This window comes from Mytilus californianus, unplaced genomic scaffold, assembly GCF_021869535.1.
Source record: "Mytilus californianus isolate M0D057914Y unplaced genomic scaffold, xbMytCali1.0.p SCAF_35, whole genome shotgun sequence".
Lineage (NCBI taxonomy): Eukaryota > Metazoa > Mollusca > Bivalvia > Mytilida > Mytilidae > Mytilus > Mytilus californianus.
This window is the reverse complement of record NW_026262685.1, coordinates 1168337-1185675: the sequence shown is the minus strand read 5'-3', so window position 1 is coordinate 1185675 and position 17339 is coordinate 1168337. Positions and strand designations below refer to the sequence as shown.

The window sequence follows — 17339 nt, the reverse complement described above, 5'->3', positions numbered from 1 at the left end:
GTAAAGAAGAAGGAATGTCAGGGGGCTTCATATGTAGAAAATAACACAATCATTATTAGTGCAAGCTCTATTTACTGACAAAAGTTAAACTACAAAAATCAAAGATGGAACAGTTTTCCTTTGGAGATTGCTGGTTGCGTCACAAAAGAGATCATAGCGTTGTGTGTGCTGTGATCAGGCCAATTGTAGAGCTAGCGGGACATTACTGATCTGTTTTATCAAAGGAAAATCATTTTACCAACTCCTGTAAAAGATTTCAAGACAGCCACCAACACTTTGAATAGATATTGTGCTCCCAGATGTAAATTTGTGATTTGACATATTTTCTATTACAAAATGACAAAGAAGATAGAAAGGAACAGTAAAAAAATCGTCAAAAAATGCCAGAGTAATTATGACATTTTAGATCCCTCCTTTCTGCTCTCAAATTTCTGAGATAAAATTGTAAGTCTTCTGGAGTACTTTTGAGAACCAAAGTTACCGAGATCACTGATAAATAGATTGGAAAAGTTGTTTGCATAATTTCAAATATTTTTTTTCAAGTTTGGAGTTGAAAAAAAACCCTTGATTTAACACTATCTTCGTAAACACAATGCCGTCCTCCTTTTCCCTAAATGTAACTTATCATCGGGTTTCTACTTATATGAGCAACACGAAGGGTGCCACAAGTGGAGAAGGATCTGCTTACCTTTCGGAGCGACCTGGTTTTGTGTGGGTTCGTGTTGCTCTGTCTGTAGTTTTCTATCTTGAGTTTTGTGTGCTGTTGTTTGCCTCTATGGTCTTCATTCTTTTTTGCCATGGCATTGTCAGTTTGTTTTCGACTTATGAATGTTCATGTCGCTTTTGGTATTGTTCGCCTCTCTTTTGCATTAAGTAAAGTAAGATCGATTTTCTCATTTGATGAGCTAAATGTTCGTCAATATGGGGTACTTAATTTGTATTACTATTTCTACTTAATTGCAATTTAATATTGTTTTATAAAATCATGTTCACAGTTTCAAGTTTTTAAGTTTTCAGTTTTTGAAACAGGAGAAATTATCTAACGATATTCATATGAAAAAAAGTTCATTGTAGTTGCAAATCAGGATTCATTTTAAAAAAGTTAATCCTCGTAGTTCCCCAGTATACACGTTGAAAAAACTCTTCAAAGATATCATAGTTTGTATGTCAGACACGCGAAACGTAAATAAAGAGACATGAATTGGAAATAGTGTCTCCCTTGATTTACTTGTAAACTTGATTTTATCGGCATTTCTATGTTCAGATAGACATACATTTTTTTTAATATCTCATAGAATTGTTAATTAATTTATCATACAAATTATATGACTCTGAAGATGAATGGTTGTAGAGTGATACAGGTTATTTTCACTTCAATGATTTTACTATCTAGTATTTATTCTATTGCCAGTTTTTGTGACATTCTTTGATTATTCAATTCTAGAAGGTGTACGGATTTTATTAACATGTTCTTTTGTTTACATAAAAAAATTGTCAAATTATTGTTATTGAAAGTGAAATATTCAAAGAAATGAGTAATATTTTTTGACTTCGTGATTTCCAGAGACAGGTACATTGAAAATGCATTTTTCAACATCAGCAAAATATTAAGTAACTCATTTTTATTTATATTTGTGTTAATTTTGCAATGGTAAAAAATACATTTCATGTTTTTAAATCTACATGTTTAAACATCTTATACTATTGAATATCAATTAGGTCTGATATATACTGCAACCAAGCATCCTGATGAAACGAAATCAGATGTACATTTTAAACACTTACATGACTATTTCTTGCTTTATATATCAACTACACAGTTGTAAATTTGATTACACTTAAACAAAGTGATTATATGATGTAAATAGATATTGATATACATCAATGCTCATTTCATAAGACAGCTGAGTGTATTCAGATCAAAGAATTTAATGAATTAAAAACAATTGTTTAATCAATGATAATTGTTTAGTTTAATGGATGAGATTTGCATAAATATGTAATGTTCCAGGTGGTATAAGAAGTCCTCCGAACCCCTCCATCACATCTTTATATCTTGTGTTTTATTCCTGTAATGATTAATTTGGTATAAACTTCTGAAAATAAAATCATAACATCATCGTTAATGTCCATTCAAATACATACGTTATTAATGTTCATTTAGAGAATAACCATCAATGTTGAAATTTATTCTTTTATAATCAAAATTTTTAAATTTAGGATTTTACCGTCTCTACTCCTTTTTTTATCGTACAATATGTCGAAGTAAAAAGATTTATCTCTCATATCATGAATCATTTGTCGTTACAAGTAAAACTCCAGAAGCCTATGCTCACAATGTATTCTTATTGGAACAGTAGAGATTGTTTTGTTACATATACTTCATAATGATATTTCAGGTACAATACCCTCATTGAGTATTCATAGGTATTGTCACATAATCTGCTCTGAGATAAATTTATCCTAATATGCTCACATTATAACTACACAATTATACATCGACAAAAACGATGTGACAGTTCTATTTTGAGTCGGCATGTCTCAATGATTATGATTGTGAATTACTAATAATATTCTTAAGCGCTTCATATCCTTTCCTCAATTTTGAGACTTATATGATTGAATTATCTCCGGTTAAAACAGTGGGCAATGAGACGGTGTTTCATTAGAAGAAGGGCATGCATATCGTCTTTTACAATCTGATATCACGTAAAATTTTGTGCATACTGCTTATAAACTTAATGGTAAGCTGTTCTTATACATATTATTGTGACTGAGTGTAAGCGTGCATTCTTGATTTGAATTAGACTGGTTCGCGTTTTTTCCTCTTCATTTCAACTCCGATTCCTTAATATGATGGATATGTTCTAGTTGACAAATAGTCTTATGCGCGACACCACGAACCGTTAGTCTGATAAGTATTGAACGAATTCATTTGTAATTCACTGAACTTTGTATGATATCTCAGTATAGTAGATACATCACAGCAGAATTCTACACTATCTATAAATGTACTTTTTATCACTTTTCTCAGTTCGTTCACTTATTTTCTTATTTTCTTTTTATTTGTTTTCTAGGACTGATTAATAATTTGACAAACTCAAAAGTTTCTTACCTTATGAAAACAAATGAATCAGCAATACTAACAGAGAGATCAAATTTATAGATTTTGATAAATAGAAGATTCTTGAAGCCGTTGAATCTAAAAAGGCAAAACATACATAGTGCAACTTTTTTTTTATTATATATTTCATAGTTACACTCGCTTCAAGAAATATGCTGCATTGTAATTTGTGTTAGTTTTCGTACGTCACAAACTGACTGTTATTTATGTTATAAATGCAACAAAAGTAAAGGGATTTTTTGGTATTTTGGTATTTTTTTCATAATAATCGTTTGTCATGAAACGATGATAATGATGAACCATTTGTATATAAAAATTATCCAAACCGATTGAAATACATATCTTGTGTCCACGCTACACTTACGAGAATTTGAAAACGCTCCGTTCTACTTTCTGTTTTAAAGATCATTCAGGGATCCTCTGATTTTGTCGCACTGATACACACCTTCAAAATTTGAAGACTTAAATCTAATTGGCTAATGTAATAACTACCAGATCAGAAAGTATAACGCATGTTGTCGGATCCTTGCATATAAGCAAAGATCTATATCTTAATCAGATTGTAAATGATCTTACCATAAAACTAACGTGAAAATAAATGTGAAATTTTGAATGGTGATACGTAGTGTTGTTTTTCCATTATAGGTGATTCATTCATATTCATATTTATAATGTTTGAAGAAGTTTTTGTTTGTACCAATTCAACAATTATTCTGAAAGTCAATTCGACATTTCGATACGTTAATTGTAATTGGATTATTTCTACACACTGAGCTTTCTTGAAATGTTAGACAAGTATGTGCCATTGAAGAATTTTCCATTTGTTTTTTATGTTTATTAAAAGTGTACCTAGCTTACTATACGGTATATTGGTTTTGCATATTGTTGTAGGATGCACGAATACCTGTAGTAAGGTGTTAGCACCCTTGTCCTTCAAGCTTTGGTTATGGTTTGTCTTATCATTTGTAATCATACCACATCTCCTTTTTTTTGCCTTAATAGATTACTGTAAGTGTTAGTAAATTTTGCATTGAAAGTACCGCAGGACCAAAACGAATTATCTGTTTGTAGAAAGGATTGTCATGGATAGTTAAAACTGTTTAATTATTTTTGAGATAAGTACTCCATCTTTGCTGACATTTAAACCCGAAAGACTTTTCCTTGTCCTACTTCTGTATTTACATACTCACAGCATATTTCTGGAAAAAAGAAAAGAAAATATCTTTATAAATAGGTTTCTTTTAGCGACTACTTTTTTTCAATGACGAAATTTATATTTTGAATTAAGCAAACATTTCAAAATTGTTGGTACACAATGATACACTTCGTATTTGATTTTGAATCGTTTTTATACGCGCGCCACTGAAGAGTCATGTGTAATGAAATGCGCGTCTTTCGTACAAATTTACAAGACTGGCATTTATTATGAGTTTTTGCAAAGGTTTTATAGTTGAAAAGTAGTGCATTGATCGTTGTGGCATGAGGCATTATGATATGAGTCACAGATTATCATACTCAGTATATTAAACCTCTACGAATCGTAGAATATTCTAGCAAATGGATTTACATTCTCACATTGTTTAAAATTGCCTAACAAGTAAACTATAACATAATTACCATAAGGCACCATAGTGATGAGGACGCTATCACTGTGTGTTGTCCGTGAACTTGATGTCTGACCTACTTTACAACTCCCGGGATCTGTACTGGCTGTTACTATTTTATCAGATATAATTGCAGTCTGAAATTTATAGACAAGACTCCATTATAATATATATATATATATAGAGAGAGAGAGAGAGAGAGACAAATTCCTACACATGACATACATTTATACCATATACTAGGGCGTCATGTTTCCTCAAATCTATGTTTTACGTCACCCACCGGACATGTAGGACGGATAATGCTGATGCCATGAGTATGTACTAGTGTTTTATTCCGTACAACTCATTTAGAGCTTTGAGTGATTCAAGCATTGGGAGTCATCATTTGTATTAAACACATCACATGAATATTGAAATGTGTGAAATGAAGCAGCATCGCAATATACCAAGGTTAAACTTACCATGCATAAACATAGACTTGCAAGCAGTGCAAACTGAAAGGGTAGCAGCATTAACATCTTTAGATAGTTACAAATGTACAATGCTAAACTTTGCATGTAGAGAAATAAGTCGAACTGATATCCGAAAAAGATCGTTTTCATTCTTAGTTGCAACCACACGTGTAGCACGTAACATCGGGAAGCAGCATTTGGACAATTTTAACACACGTATATCATGCAGTGAGTGAACGTCTCATTGTCACTCTTACCACTTCTGTAAAGCTACGAGTGATTGATTGATGATTGATAGACACCGCGTATGTAAGAATGGATATGTACTATACATACCAACCGTATACAGCATTTGTAGGTGTGTATTAGAATTTAACGTACAAGGAGAGCTTGTAGTGGTGCTAATCTCAAATATACCATTGTTGCACTTAATATCATACATGCACAGCGGTGTTTTGAAGTGTTGTGAGACAGAATATCTTTTAAGCTATGAAATCAATATGTACTCTAGTAAATTGAGCTAACATCTGAATGGAAGTTTGTTGTATTTACAACAAATGAAACACAGCTTGGTAGCATCAAACTGTATAGTTGCTACACTTACCTTGTAGGAACGATGATATTTGGCGATAGTATGAAAATAAGCTCTAATCATTAATGAACGGTGGTTAAATATGCTATAATCAGAATGGATCAAGGGTATACCTACCACTCATGTTCAGCATTATATTTAACTTTACTAAGCACGCATAGCAATGCTTGTAGTGGTATATGAATTGATCACACCTTTATCGTGCTGTATACATTGGAACCGATCAATGATAAACTTGCAACATGTACAGAAGTAAGTGGTGCTAGCGACAGAATTGATCAATACAAGTGTGGTCAGTTATGCAAGCATAAAACGGAATACCGTTAATTTTCAGAGCGATATAAGCAGCTTAACCTTTCATTGTTACGCTTACTCCTCATGAACAGCAGAGAGTTGTGCTATCATCAGAATGGATCATTGTTACAATTACCACACATGTTAAACGGTGAGCGGCGCTAGCGTCAAAATATGTCATTGTTACAATTACCACACACGTATAGCGGCGAGTGGCGCAAGCATCAGAATAAATAATTGGTACACTTACAACAGATATTAAGCAGTGAGTGGTGCTAGCTTCATAATGGACTATAATAACACTAACCACAAATTACAGTAGTGAGTGGTGCTAGCATTCAAATAGACAATTGTTACACTTGCCACACATGCACATCATGATCAGTGATCGGTGATATCGTTTTAAATGGACGATTAACAATTACCACACATGAAGAGCGGTTGTGACGCTTTTGTCAGAATAGATTAATTTGGTAACAAACATGAAGATTTGAGAGAGTAACTGTGAGCCAAAATTTATTCCTGTGAAAAAGTTCCAGTGGAACTTATATCACAGAAAATATGTTCTGGGAGAAATTTTTTCACAGATAGTTTCTATATAATTTGTTCCATCTCTACAAAATAAGTTCCACACTTTACCTGGTGAAATAAGTTCTGGATTTGGTGAAATTTGTTCCTTACCTAGTGAAATAAGTTCCTTCCGAGTTTGTGAGTTTTGTTCCTTACCTGGTGAAATAAGTTCTGGGTTTGTGAGATTTGTTCCTCACCTGGTGAAATAAGTTCCTTGTCTGTGAAATATGTTCCACTGGTTAAATATGTTATCTTATATACTGAGCATTTGTCACCAATCAGTTTAAAGTTATCATTCAAGTACTGTATAAAAACATGTATTATATATTGATAATGACTAATAAATCAAAAGTGTTCAATCCAATTTGGATCCTGTAAAGTATAGCAAATGTTTAATAAAAATTGAATATCAAAATGACACTTAAGAACCAGAAAAGAGTAGAATAAGAAAAATCATTCAGAAAACAAGAATGTGTCCATAGTACACGGATGCCCCATCCGCATTATCATTTTCTATGTTCAGTGGACCGTGAAATGGGGTAAAAACTCTCATTTGGCATTAAAATTAGAAAGTTATATCATAGGGAACAAGTGTACTAAGTTTCAAGTTGATTGGACTTCAACTTCATAAAAAACTACTTCGACCAAAAACTTTAACCTGAAGCGGGACAGACGAATGAACGAACGGACGGACGGACGGACGAACGAACGGACGCACAGACCAGAAAACATAATGCCCATAAATGGGGCATAACAAAGTATAGTTAAAGATGAACATTTTTACTAATTTAAAAAGGACAAAGTGACTGATCAATTATATTAAAAGCCATGAAGAAACAACAGACACTCTTTTGAAACTGTACATGTGCCATGACATAAGTACATGAATTACTAGAACACTCATGACAGTTAACAGGAAGCAAGAAGGAATACCACATAAATCATAAAAACAAATTATGATACATTTTGATGCCTTTTTTTCTTTTCTCCATCCTATAGTTACAGTCATGCCTTCAATTGCAAATGTATCCCATTATTTCACTTTTTTAAAACTTTTAACATTGGAACAAAACTCATGGAGCTGTAAATTTTGTTCCGGAACTTATTTCACATTTGGTAAAAAAAATTAGTTCCGGAACAAATTTTACAGTGATGGAACATATTTCCTGTGATATAAATTCCGGTGGAACATATTGGAACAAATGTCACGCCGGAACAAATTTTTTGTTACATAACTAGCGTCATAAGGGACTATAGTTACATTTACCACAGATGCACACGAGTGAGTTGTTCTAGCATCAGCATAGGTTATGGTAACACTTATCAAAGACGTAGAACGGTGAGTACGCTAGCGTCAGAACAGATTACTGTTAACTTACCACACACGTAGAGCGGTGAGTAGCACTGGCATCAGAATGCATCATTGCAATGTAATATGTTGATCCTGATTCAGCATAAGCTACACAATGAAATTGTCGATTATCTGCAAAGATAAGGAATCATATGATTTATACATGTAAAAACTATATTCATTATTTGCCTTGGCAGATTACAGATTACAGAGGACATTCGACAACAACAAGGAAACTTTGTGTTTTTTAGGAATATAACAACTCATTAAAAGCTGATAAATTGGTAAATTTTACATTTACTGGAGTTACAATTCTCTGAAGACAAAATGGCCTTAGACGGATTAAATCTATTTATAAAACGCTGTTAGGTTGTCTGAATGGTACTATACTTAACTTTGATTCTGAGCGTTCGTATTAAGGGCCAATTCAGAAATGTCTATTGGGAGCTGCATAACAGTATTTCGATTTCTGCTCAATAATGCATGCATTACTGATGATTCCAAACTAAAATATACTACTTTGGATGGTTTTGAAATCATTTTTCAGGCTTCTATTTGTTGTTATGTTCTACAAGAATTTATGTATCTTTTGTTGTCCTGATGTTTGGTACCAAGCAGTCCTTGTGGGGTACAAAATCTGTTCTGAATACCTTAATCAATATAGCGGTTTTCGTTAAAACTACAAATTGAATGCTATAAAAAAGAAGATGTGGTATGATTGCCAATGAGACAACTCCCCACAGGAGATCAAACGACACTGAAATTAACAACTATAGGTCACCGTACGGCCTTCAACAATGAGCAAAGCCCATACAGCATAATCAGCTGTAAAAGGCCACGAAATGACAATTATACAACAATTCAAACGAGAAAACTTACGGCCTAATTTATGTACAAAATAATGAACGAAAAACAATTATGTAACACAGCAACAAACGACTATCACTTAATTACAGGCTCCTGACTTGGCTAATCTACATTTGAGGTTGTCAATACGGTTTATTTTTACAATGAAAGACCACAGATCTGTACAAAAACAATACAACACGCTTACAAATAAGTCCTTCACTTTCACTGCTCGTAACCATATATGGTAATTTTCTATTTTCAGCTTCGACATCATTAAACAATGTAATAAATGCACTTTATGTGTTCATTATTTTTTTCTCACCTGCATCTAACAGTTCGTTGTTACATAAACTGGTATTGAGCTTTACCAGTGTTTTATCTGTACAGCCATCCATTGACGAGGTACCACTACATTGGTAGGTGGAACCATCGCTGGTAAACGTGTAGTTGTAAATGCCGAGAAATGGATTGGGTAATGTTATAGCCACGTCACCGTAACTACCTATAAAATACTTCGTAATAAGATCCTGATTACCGTATTACTCAACGCTCATTGCAGTATGCATTTAAGATGGGAAATATGTCAAAAAAGTCAAGAAAGAATTTTACAACCAAAAATACTAAACACTACAGGTGTTAGTCGATCATTAAGTTTGAAAAGATACTTATCGTTATCATATACATTTTGTACATACAAGAGAAATATGTTTTCACAGTTAAGCTTTATAAGTTGAATATGTCACACTACTTATTCTTCGTGTTGATATGTGCTTGTGTAGGTGAAAGGAAGAACCCACTCATCGTGTGTAGGACTAAACAAACAACCATCACCGGACACAACGCAGATACCCATACACCACATCTTCCTTAAAAGAAACATCCATTTGAAAATGTCACTCTTCGAATTATATTATAAACACTGATTGGGATGCCGCGATGAGATAATCTGAATGTGAAAATTGATAAACTTACTCAGAAGAAGCTTGTGAAATATGTACATAGTAACATAATAAAAATAATATTTGATGAGGAAAAAGGTTATTACCATCTTTGACCAGGACACCGAAGTCCTCTGTATCGGCTGTGCCAGTACAATACGTAGACGTTGAACTCGATAATGTTTCTGTTTCACCAAGCACGGTATATCTTCCTCCATCTGATGTCGCTGTACCTGTAATAAATCATTATAAGAGACGTAAAATGAACCATGTACTATAGCTTAACAAAAAATATGTGTACTTTTAGATAGAATGAATTGCAGGAGAAAAACATACGCTAAAACCGAGTTCTGTGTTGTTCAAAAAAATTCTGTGGATATGATATGATATTAAAACTAAGTTTATTTTCGAGAATGAGCAAAGTAAATAGACAGCAAAGGCGAAAGAATATAAACGAATCATACCGAATGCATCACAATGCATGAAAACTTTACGTTCATGACCAAAATGTATAAAAAAAGGGTGGGAATGGGATACACCACATGACAAACGATAAAATATTTGTTTAAATAACGTGAACGATAAAAACAAATCTCCATTTGCTGCGATCGGTAGCTCGTTTGACTTGAGGATGAAGACCATTCCCATTTCAATAGAAGTATTTGTATCATCAAAACGTAAACAGAACTGTGAAAACATTATAGGTCAACTTTCAATTGCCTGATTAATTTGTAACCCTTATTTTCAAAGCTACACAGCTACTGGACAGACGATGTCTTCTGAAAACGGCAATTCATAGCAGTTTTGGATTCTTCGTTGTAGTAAGATAAACTTACGATACCAGTTTTTAAAAGAGCATATGACATGTGATTCATTAACCCATATAGTTCACTTGAACAACTAGTGCGTCAACCTAAACCATAACCATTAAATAGGAATCATTTCACTTCGTTGTTCACTTGATTTATTGTAATTTGAAAGTATTTTATAAGATTTTGATCTCTTGTTTATCAACCACATTTCTATTTTTTTTTAATATCTTAAATCACAATTTGCCATAATCGGTGGGTAGACCATATCTAATGTAAATATATTTTGCTCGTTTATGGTTCATGTTGACAACATTAACACTATACTTTACAGCGAAAAAAATAAATATTCACATGTAGACGGACATAGTATAGGATAAAAAAACTGTTCAAGGACGACATAGTAATGGTTCCTCTCTAATGCATACCAACTTTTAAAGAGTCAGTATCGAATGCAGTATCGGTCAAGATGCACTATTTCATGTCATCGGAAATGCTTTATTTATTATATAGGTATATCTATAAAGGAATGCCAGTAAAATATCTGTATATATCATTTTTTTTTTCATTTTACAAAGATATCTACATTATATATTTGATACTTCATTGTAAAAAGTGTTTTTTTTTATCATTTGCTCCATTTTGATTGCCTCATTGTAAATTTTAGATGAAAAGCAATAGATGCGCTGTCCCTTTCAATGGTTTTGTCAAGTGTGTGCAGGGATTTTGCGTCGTGAATTATACGCCATATCCCATTTTCCGTCACAATATACCGAAACTACTGCATTCACAGGGACATTTAAACACAGATTCATAAGAACAACACACGAAGCAATCAATGAAAGAAATAAAACAGATGTAAAAAGAAAAGAAAGACATAAGTTTCATTTTAGGCATTTCAAGCTTAGCTCAATCGAGAGTTTTATCAATACTCAGAAATTGTTATGATATGCTGCTTCGCAAGTTACAGATCTAGAGACCGAACCCGACTTAACAAAAGATTAATTTAGGTTGTCGAAAATTGGGCAGAACGTTTATGACCACTCGGCGGATAGTATGGAGAACTATGGAACTATTATCTTTTTTAGGTAGTTTCCTTTGTAGAAAATCACTTACCTCCTTTGCGATAATACATGTAACTATATGTAGATTTCTCAGTTATCGATATACAAATCAGTGCGTAGTAATTACTGCCAAATCCTGGCGCTGTTCCAACAGTTCTGTAAAACGCAAAATTCTCAGATTTTTACCTATATATATATTTACATAGAATAGTTGTTGTATCAGATAAGAAGGAATATAAATCTTATTTTACTCGTGAAATATCACGAAATCGTGGCTGTATATAGAGTACATTTTCAGAGTAAAACTGAGCAACCAATTGAGCGTCTACGGATCGCCATCTTAGACTTGTTGTTCTATCTCATTTAGATGAATTAAAATTCTAATTACAAGGAAAAGTTGGTGGTAGATTACTGAAATGGTGTTTAATACTTTCTGCAAGTCATTTACGCATCTACGGTTTAACTATATGCCTCAAATTCTGAATTCTGTTTAAGAAGATTATTAGTGTGCTCGTGACATAATACAAAGCTCCAGCCTTATATGGAATTTACTGACCCTTTATATATCGTTTTAGGTCACTAGCACATTGTGTAACGAATTTATCTTACCGACTATCTTAATAAAATGAATTTAGAAGAAGTTGTAATAAATAATAAATATTTTTCAGTTGTTGTTATAGTCATCAATATGAGTCATTAAAGCTATATTTGGTGTCTGGTGGACTGTTACAGTGATCAAGTCTTCAATATAAAGAACATACTTACACCGATGTATAGAAAAACAAATACCAACAATAACCAATGTGATAGCAATAAAAGAACTTCTACCAGAGACATGTATATATATGCAATCGACCTTTATATTATACAGATGAACCGATAACAGTATACTCGACGTTTAGGGAGCTACCATTTGATTTTTATGGGGGGGCTAGGATGAAAAATTGTGTCCTGCATTTTTTTTAGTTGTAATCTCGGTCCTGTCTTTTTATTTTTCACTTTATTCGGTCCTTCCTTTTTTTTTTATTAGTTTATCCTGACTTTTGATACATAATTTGTCATCATGCCTCTTTTTTTGCCAAGTTGCTCATCCTGCCTTCTTTTTTACTAAAAACTTCTGTCCTGCCTTTTTTTCAAATTTCATCCTAGCCGTCTTTCCGGTTCACATATAAGCCATGTCGATTAAGTCTTCTTTCTTGTAAACATGAAGAAATATGCAACACTGTGGCTTTAGTTTGTTATAAATGTTTTACAATAAGAAAACAATTGCTATAGTTAACTCCATGTTATCATAACCATTATCGTTTTTGTTTTTTGTTTTTTTGTTGCTTTTTTCACTTTTCTGTAATCATAATATGTAACATGCCCATGGGTCGATAATTAGTTAAATAAAGTGTTCGTTTGTCCATTTCATTCAACAACGATTCGGAAGGGATAAAAATAAACGTTTAAGCTCAATGTTAAATTACAGAATAAAAACAATATTCGTACAGTGTAGGAGAATATAAAATTATTTTTACTCACTACGAAATAGGAGAAAAACTCGACCAGCCTCGCTTTTCTCTTTGTTTCTAAAGCTTGTCAAATGTATTTTATATTTTCCTACACTGTACGAATATTGTATATGTCTCTGCTACTACTAGCTGTGCATAGTTAATAGGAGGTAAGATGATATGTTATCTAAAAATATATTTGTGTCCCAAACTGTACCATATCCTTTATAAAATCTTTGCTGTAAAAAATGTGACAGAAATGTTTTTATAATATGTTGTCATATTGTTAGCTGTTGATTAGAACAATATTGAATTCCTAAAATACTTTTAAATAATGTCTGCTTAAAACACTGTGCACACTGGACTATCCCGACTAACGCTATATAAAAAAAATCGATAGCCTGTTCATAACTAGGAAACATTTGTCATGTCAGTAACATACATTTTTACAATGTTTTTAACATAAAGACAAAACCGAGAAATTATTTTTATTGAATGGCAAATGCCCGAACAATAAATCATATCATTAAAAATATTTATAAAAAATATTCAACAATTTCTTACATAATAATGAATCAAAGAATCTGTGATTTTGCCACGAAAGATAACTTTTGCACAAATGTATGAAAATAAAAAGCTAACGAGACAACTATTCACCACAGAACAAATGACGAAATGTTTGCAACTGTAATAGGTCATCGTACGGCTTTCAACAACGAGCAAAACCCATGCCGTATATTAAGCCATAAAAGTTGTGTTCAGTTTAGGAGGAAATTATAAAACTTAATAAATATTAAAATTAATCAAAAACTTATACACTGCTTTATGAAATCGAAAGAAAACGGGGATCGGTATCCAATCTTGTATTCCCTGAAAGCCATGAATTTAAATATAACTTTTAACTTTAAATAAATATTGTCGGAAGACATGTAATTTATTTTTGAAATTTTATTTTTTAATTTTACTCAGCTAAAGCTTGTTCAATGAATTTTATTTTAACAGTGTAATTATGCTGTACAGATATTGAGACATTTGTAAAGGCCAGTTATTTATTAAGATGAAACAAAGGTTTAGCTAACTACAAGAAAACATAAAAACAGCCTAAAACGTGAAACACCAATTGTTCTACTAGTGTTACTAATAATCAACAGAACTGAAATACCAAATAATTCTAGAAATTTGTTTCTTAATTTAGTTATCTAACTAACTAAAATTTTCACAGTCTAAATGAACTATTGGCATACAAATTTTGGACCTGATGTCACTACATAACTCAGTGTTAACGGACTTAAAAGTCTAGCTTTGTCTGTAATTTTATTATGGAAGAAACATTTTATCTTGTGGTGGGGGAGAGGGATTTAATTATATATTTTTCTGATTGTATTGCTAGAATTTGAAGAAAAAATAAACCAGAATAGTATCTGCATCAATGGTACACAAATAAGTACAGTTATATTTAACTGTTTAATTTCCCTTAATCAATGTGACTTTTTTACTTCTTTATTTTGAGTAAATACACTTTGTTTATTTTGTCATGTCTGGGCTTTATCTGGGTTTTGCTGATTGTTGAGGGCCGTGTGTTGTCTGGGTTTTGCTGATTATTGAGGGCCGTGAGTTGTCTGGGTTTTGCTGATTGTTGAGGGCCGTGAGTTGTCTGGGTTTTGCTGATTGTTGAGAGCCGTGCGTTGACCTTTTATTGCTTAAATCCGCTTAATTTGGAATCTGTTGGATAGTTGCCTCATTGACAATCGTAGTCCACCACATCTCTTTATTTCATATTAAACTGTATCAATATTTTCTTATTCGGTACCGTCTAAAATATTTGAATTATACCCTGCGTTTTACCAAAGTTCAGAAGAGATGGATGTTTTAGCTATATTGGGCAAAATTAAATGATAAAAAAACCAACAGTCAATCAGAGCTAAACATATATCTGCCGAAATATAGCTAAACCTTACTCAAATACCAACTTTTAACTTCGGAGCAAGGAACACGAGTACATTATGCATAATTCTTTCCAAAATTTATTTCAAAACCAGCAGTTAAATAGATGCTGAAAACATTTGTATTTCATTTGTCTGAATTCTAACAAAAACTTACTGAAAAACCAACAATTCACTAGAGCTGAGAACACATGTAAACTCTGTCATGGTTGTACTAAATAATGATAAGGTCCATCCTGTTGTCACTTTTTTATCACTCTGTGAGAATGTTATTATTCCATTTGAAGACTCCTCGTGGAAGTAACTATCATACCACTGTCCATCCCAAACCGAAGGCCAGTGGGAGCAAGCAGTATCTGTAATATAATACCGTTCATATATAGAGGAAGTAACTATCATACCACTGTCCATCCCAGACTGACGGCCAGTGGGAGCAAGCAGTATTTGCAATATAATACCGTTCATATATTGAGGTAGTAACTATCATACCACTGTTTATCCCAGACTGACGGCCAGTTGGAACAAGCAGTATATGTAATATAATACCGGAATTAACTATAAAGGTAATTACCTTCATACCACTGTCCACCACAGACTGACGGTCAGTGGGAGCAAGAAGCATTTGTTATATAATACCGGTCCCTCAAATAACATTAACAGGGGTCAACATATACTGTGGCGATTGTTTTAACAAATGAAATGCACGTAATGTTAGTGGGTGAAACGAAACGTGTCCGTTAGTTTGAATTTATCATACTGTTTTGTTATACATATTGTTCTCATGGCGTTACGAAGTCATTAGTGTAAACAAAAACTACAATGCAATTACAAAAAATTAATGAAATAAAATATTTGATTATTAAAATGAATATGGTGTCCAATACCGCTTACAAAATACATACCGGAAAATCTAACGAAGATTCCTAGATACGCTACCAGCTTTATAAAGAATTCCATGATTGTCATTTATACAAGAATTTTAATTAACTAATTAACATTATTGCAGAAAATTTTACTATAATTTATTATAACTGTACTCTACGCAATTCATATTGTTAAAGTCACACAAATACAGTTTTTAGAATTTTAAAACGAAACTGTATGCACTTGTTTCCAAAAACATAAGTAAATAAATAACAAGACATTATCCTTTGTTGAAAACTCAGTGTTAAATTTTTTGGTTGATTTGAATTGTTACTGATACATATCTTTTGAATTGTTCATTGACGATTGATTTCTTTAGTGATGATCTCAACTTACAGATATTTACTGCACATAAATAATAGTATGTATACAATTACGTTAACTGTCAGTTTTGAAAGGACATGCTAATATTTACCTTTTTTCTATTTAATTAGTAGAATATAAATTAAAAATTGATAATATAACTGTTTTACACCAAGACAATGCTAATATACATCGCTATAACATACATGTTGTATATATACTAATAAGGAAATGTTGTATGGTTGCCAACGAGACAACTGTCCAATAGAGTTCAAATTACGAAGATATAAGCAATTATAGGCAGCCGTACGGCCTTCAACAATAAAAACAAACCCATACCGTAAGGTCAGCTATAAAAGGCCCGACTTGAAAATTGTGGAACAAGTCAAACTAAAAAAATAACGGCCTAATTTATAACAATAATTTTGACGGACACGAACCACTGAATTAAAGTTTTTAACTTGGGACAGGCACATACAAAATGTGGCGGGGTTAAACATTTTATTCAATTTTTATCCAACCTGAGAATCAGAATATATTTGAAATAGCAGTATGCGGCTTCCAGAACATTTACTGTGAGATTTTACCCTCCAAACAAAACTTATTATGTAGGTTTTTGAGAATATGATGTGTCATTGCCTTTTTTTTATCCTTTTGTAACGGTAAAGTTTATGAGTAATTGTGGTCAAATATTTTATTTCTATCAGTTTTGAGGGTCATCTAAATTCACCATGTATATCTATCCCAGATATTTTGTACATGATGTTATAAATCAGTAATGGAGACTTGGGTACAGATATGTTTTATATGAACCAAAACTGACGGTACGACTCGTGCTAAAATGACATCCAGATACATTGTTTGAAGTATAAAAGTACAAACACGTCCGATCGGAATGGTGACGTTAACTGTTATTTTGGAGAATACATTTAGTGATCTGTAAGTAACCTGTTCCAAGGCAAAATATGCAGCTACTCAACGTAGCATATTTTTTCTAGTAGCTGTCCATATTTTCCCTACCCTTTT

General features: G+C 32.6%; 1 protein-coding gene and 1 long non-coding RNA gene across 2 annotated transcripts; both read right to left on the bottom strand.

The window, feature by feature from the left end:
• Positions 1-1642: 1642 nt before the first annotated feature.
• LOC127736693 (uncharacterized) lies at positions 1643-4324 on the bottom strand. The gene is made up of 3 exons (XR_007999134.1): positions 4315-4324; positions 3116-3202; positions 1643-2096 (listed from the first exon to the last, which is right to left on the bottom strand). It is a non-coding gene; the product is annotated as an uncharacterized LOC127736693 (long non-coding RNA).
• Positions 4265-16217, bottom strand: LOC127736653 (uncharacterized). Its single transcript, XM_052247211.1, has 8 exons — positions 15989-16217; positions 15244-15442; positions 11703-11806; positions 9885-10010; positions 9162-9341; positions 8019-8122; positions 4742-4865; positions 4265-4323 (listed from the first exon to the last, which is right to left on the bottom strand). The coding sequence occupies exons 1-8, from the start codon at positions 16050-16052 to the stop codon at positions 4265-4267; spliced, it is 960 nt and encodes a 319-aa protein (XP_052103171.1). The 5' UTR covers positions 16053-16217.
• Positions 16218-17339: the final 1122 nt, after the last annotated feature.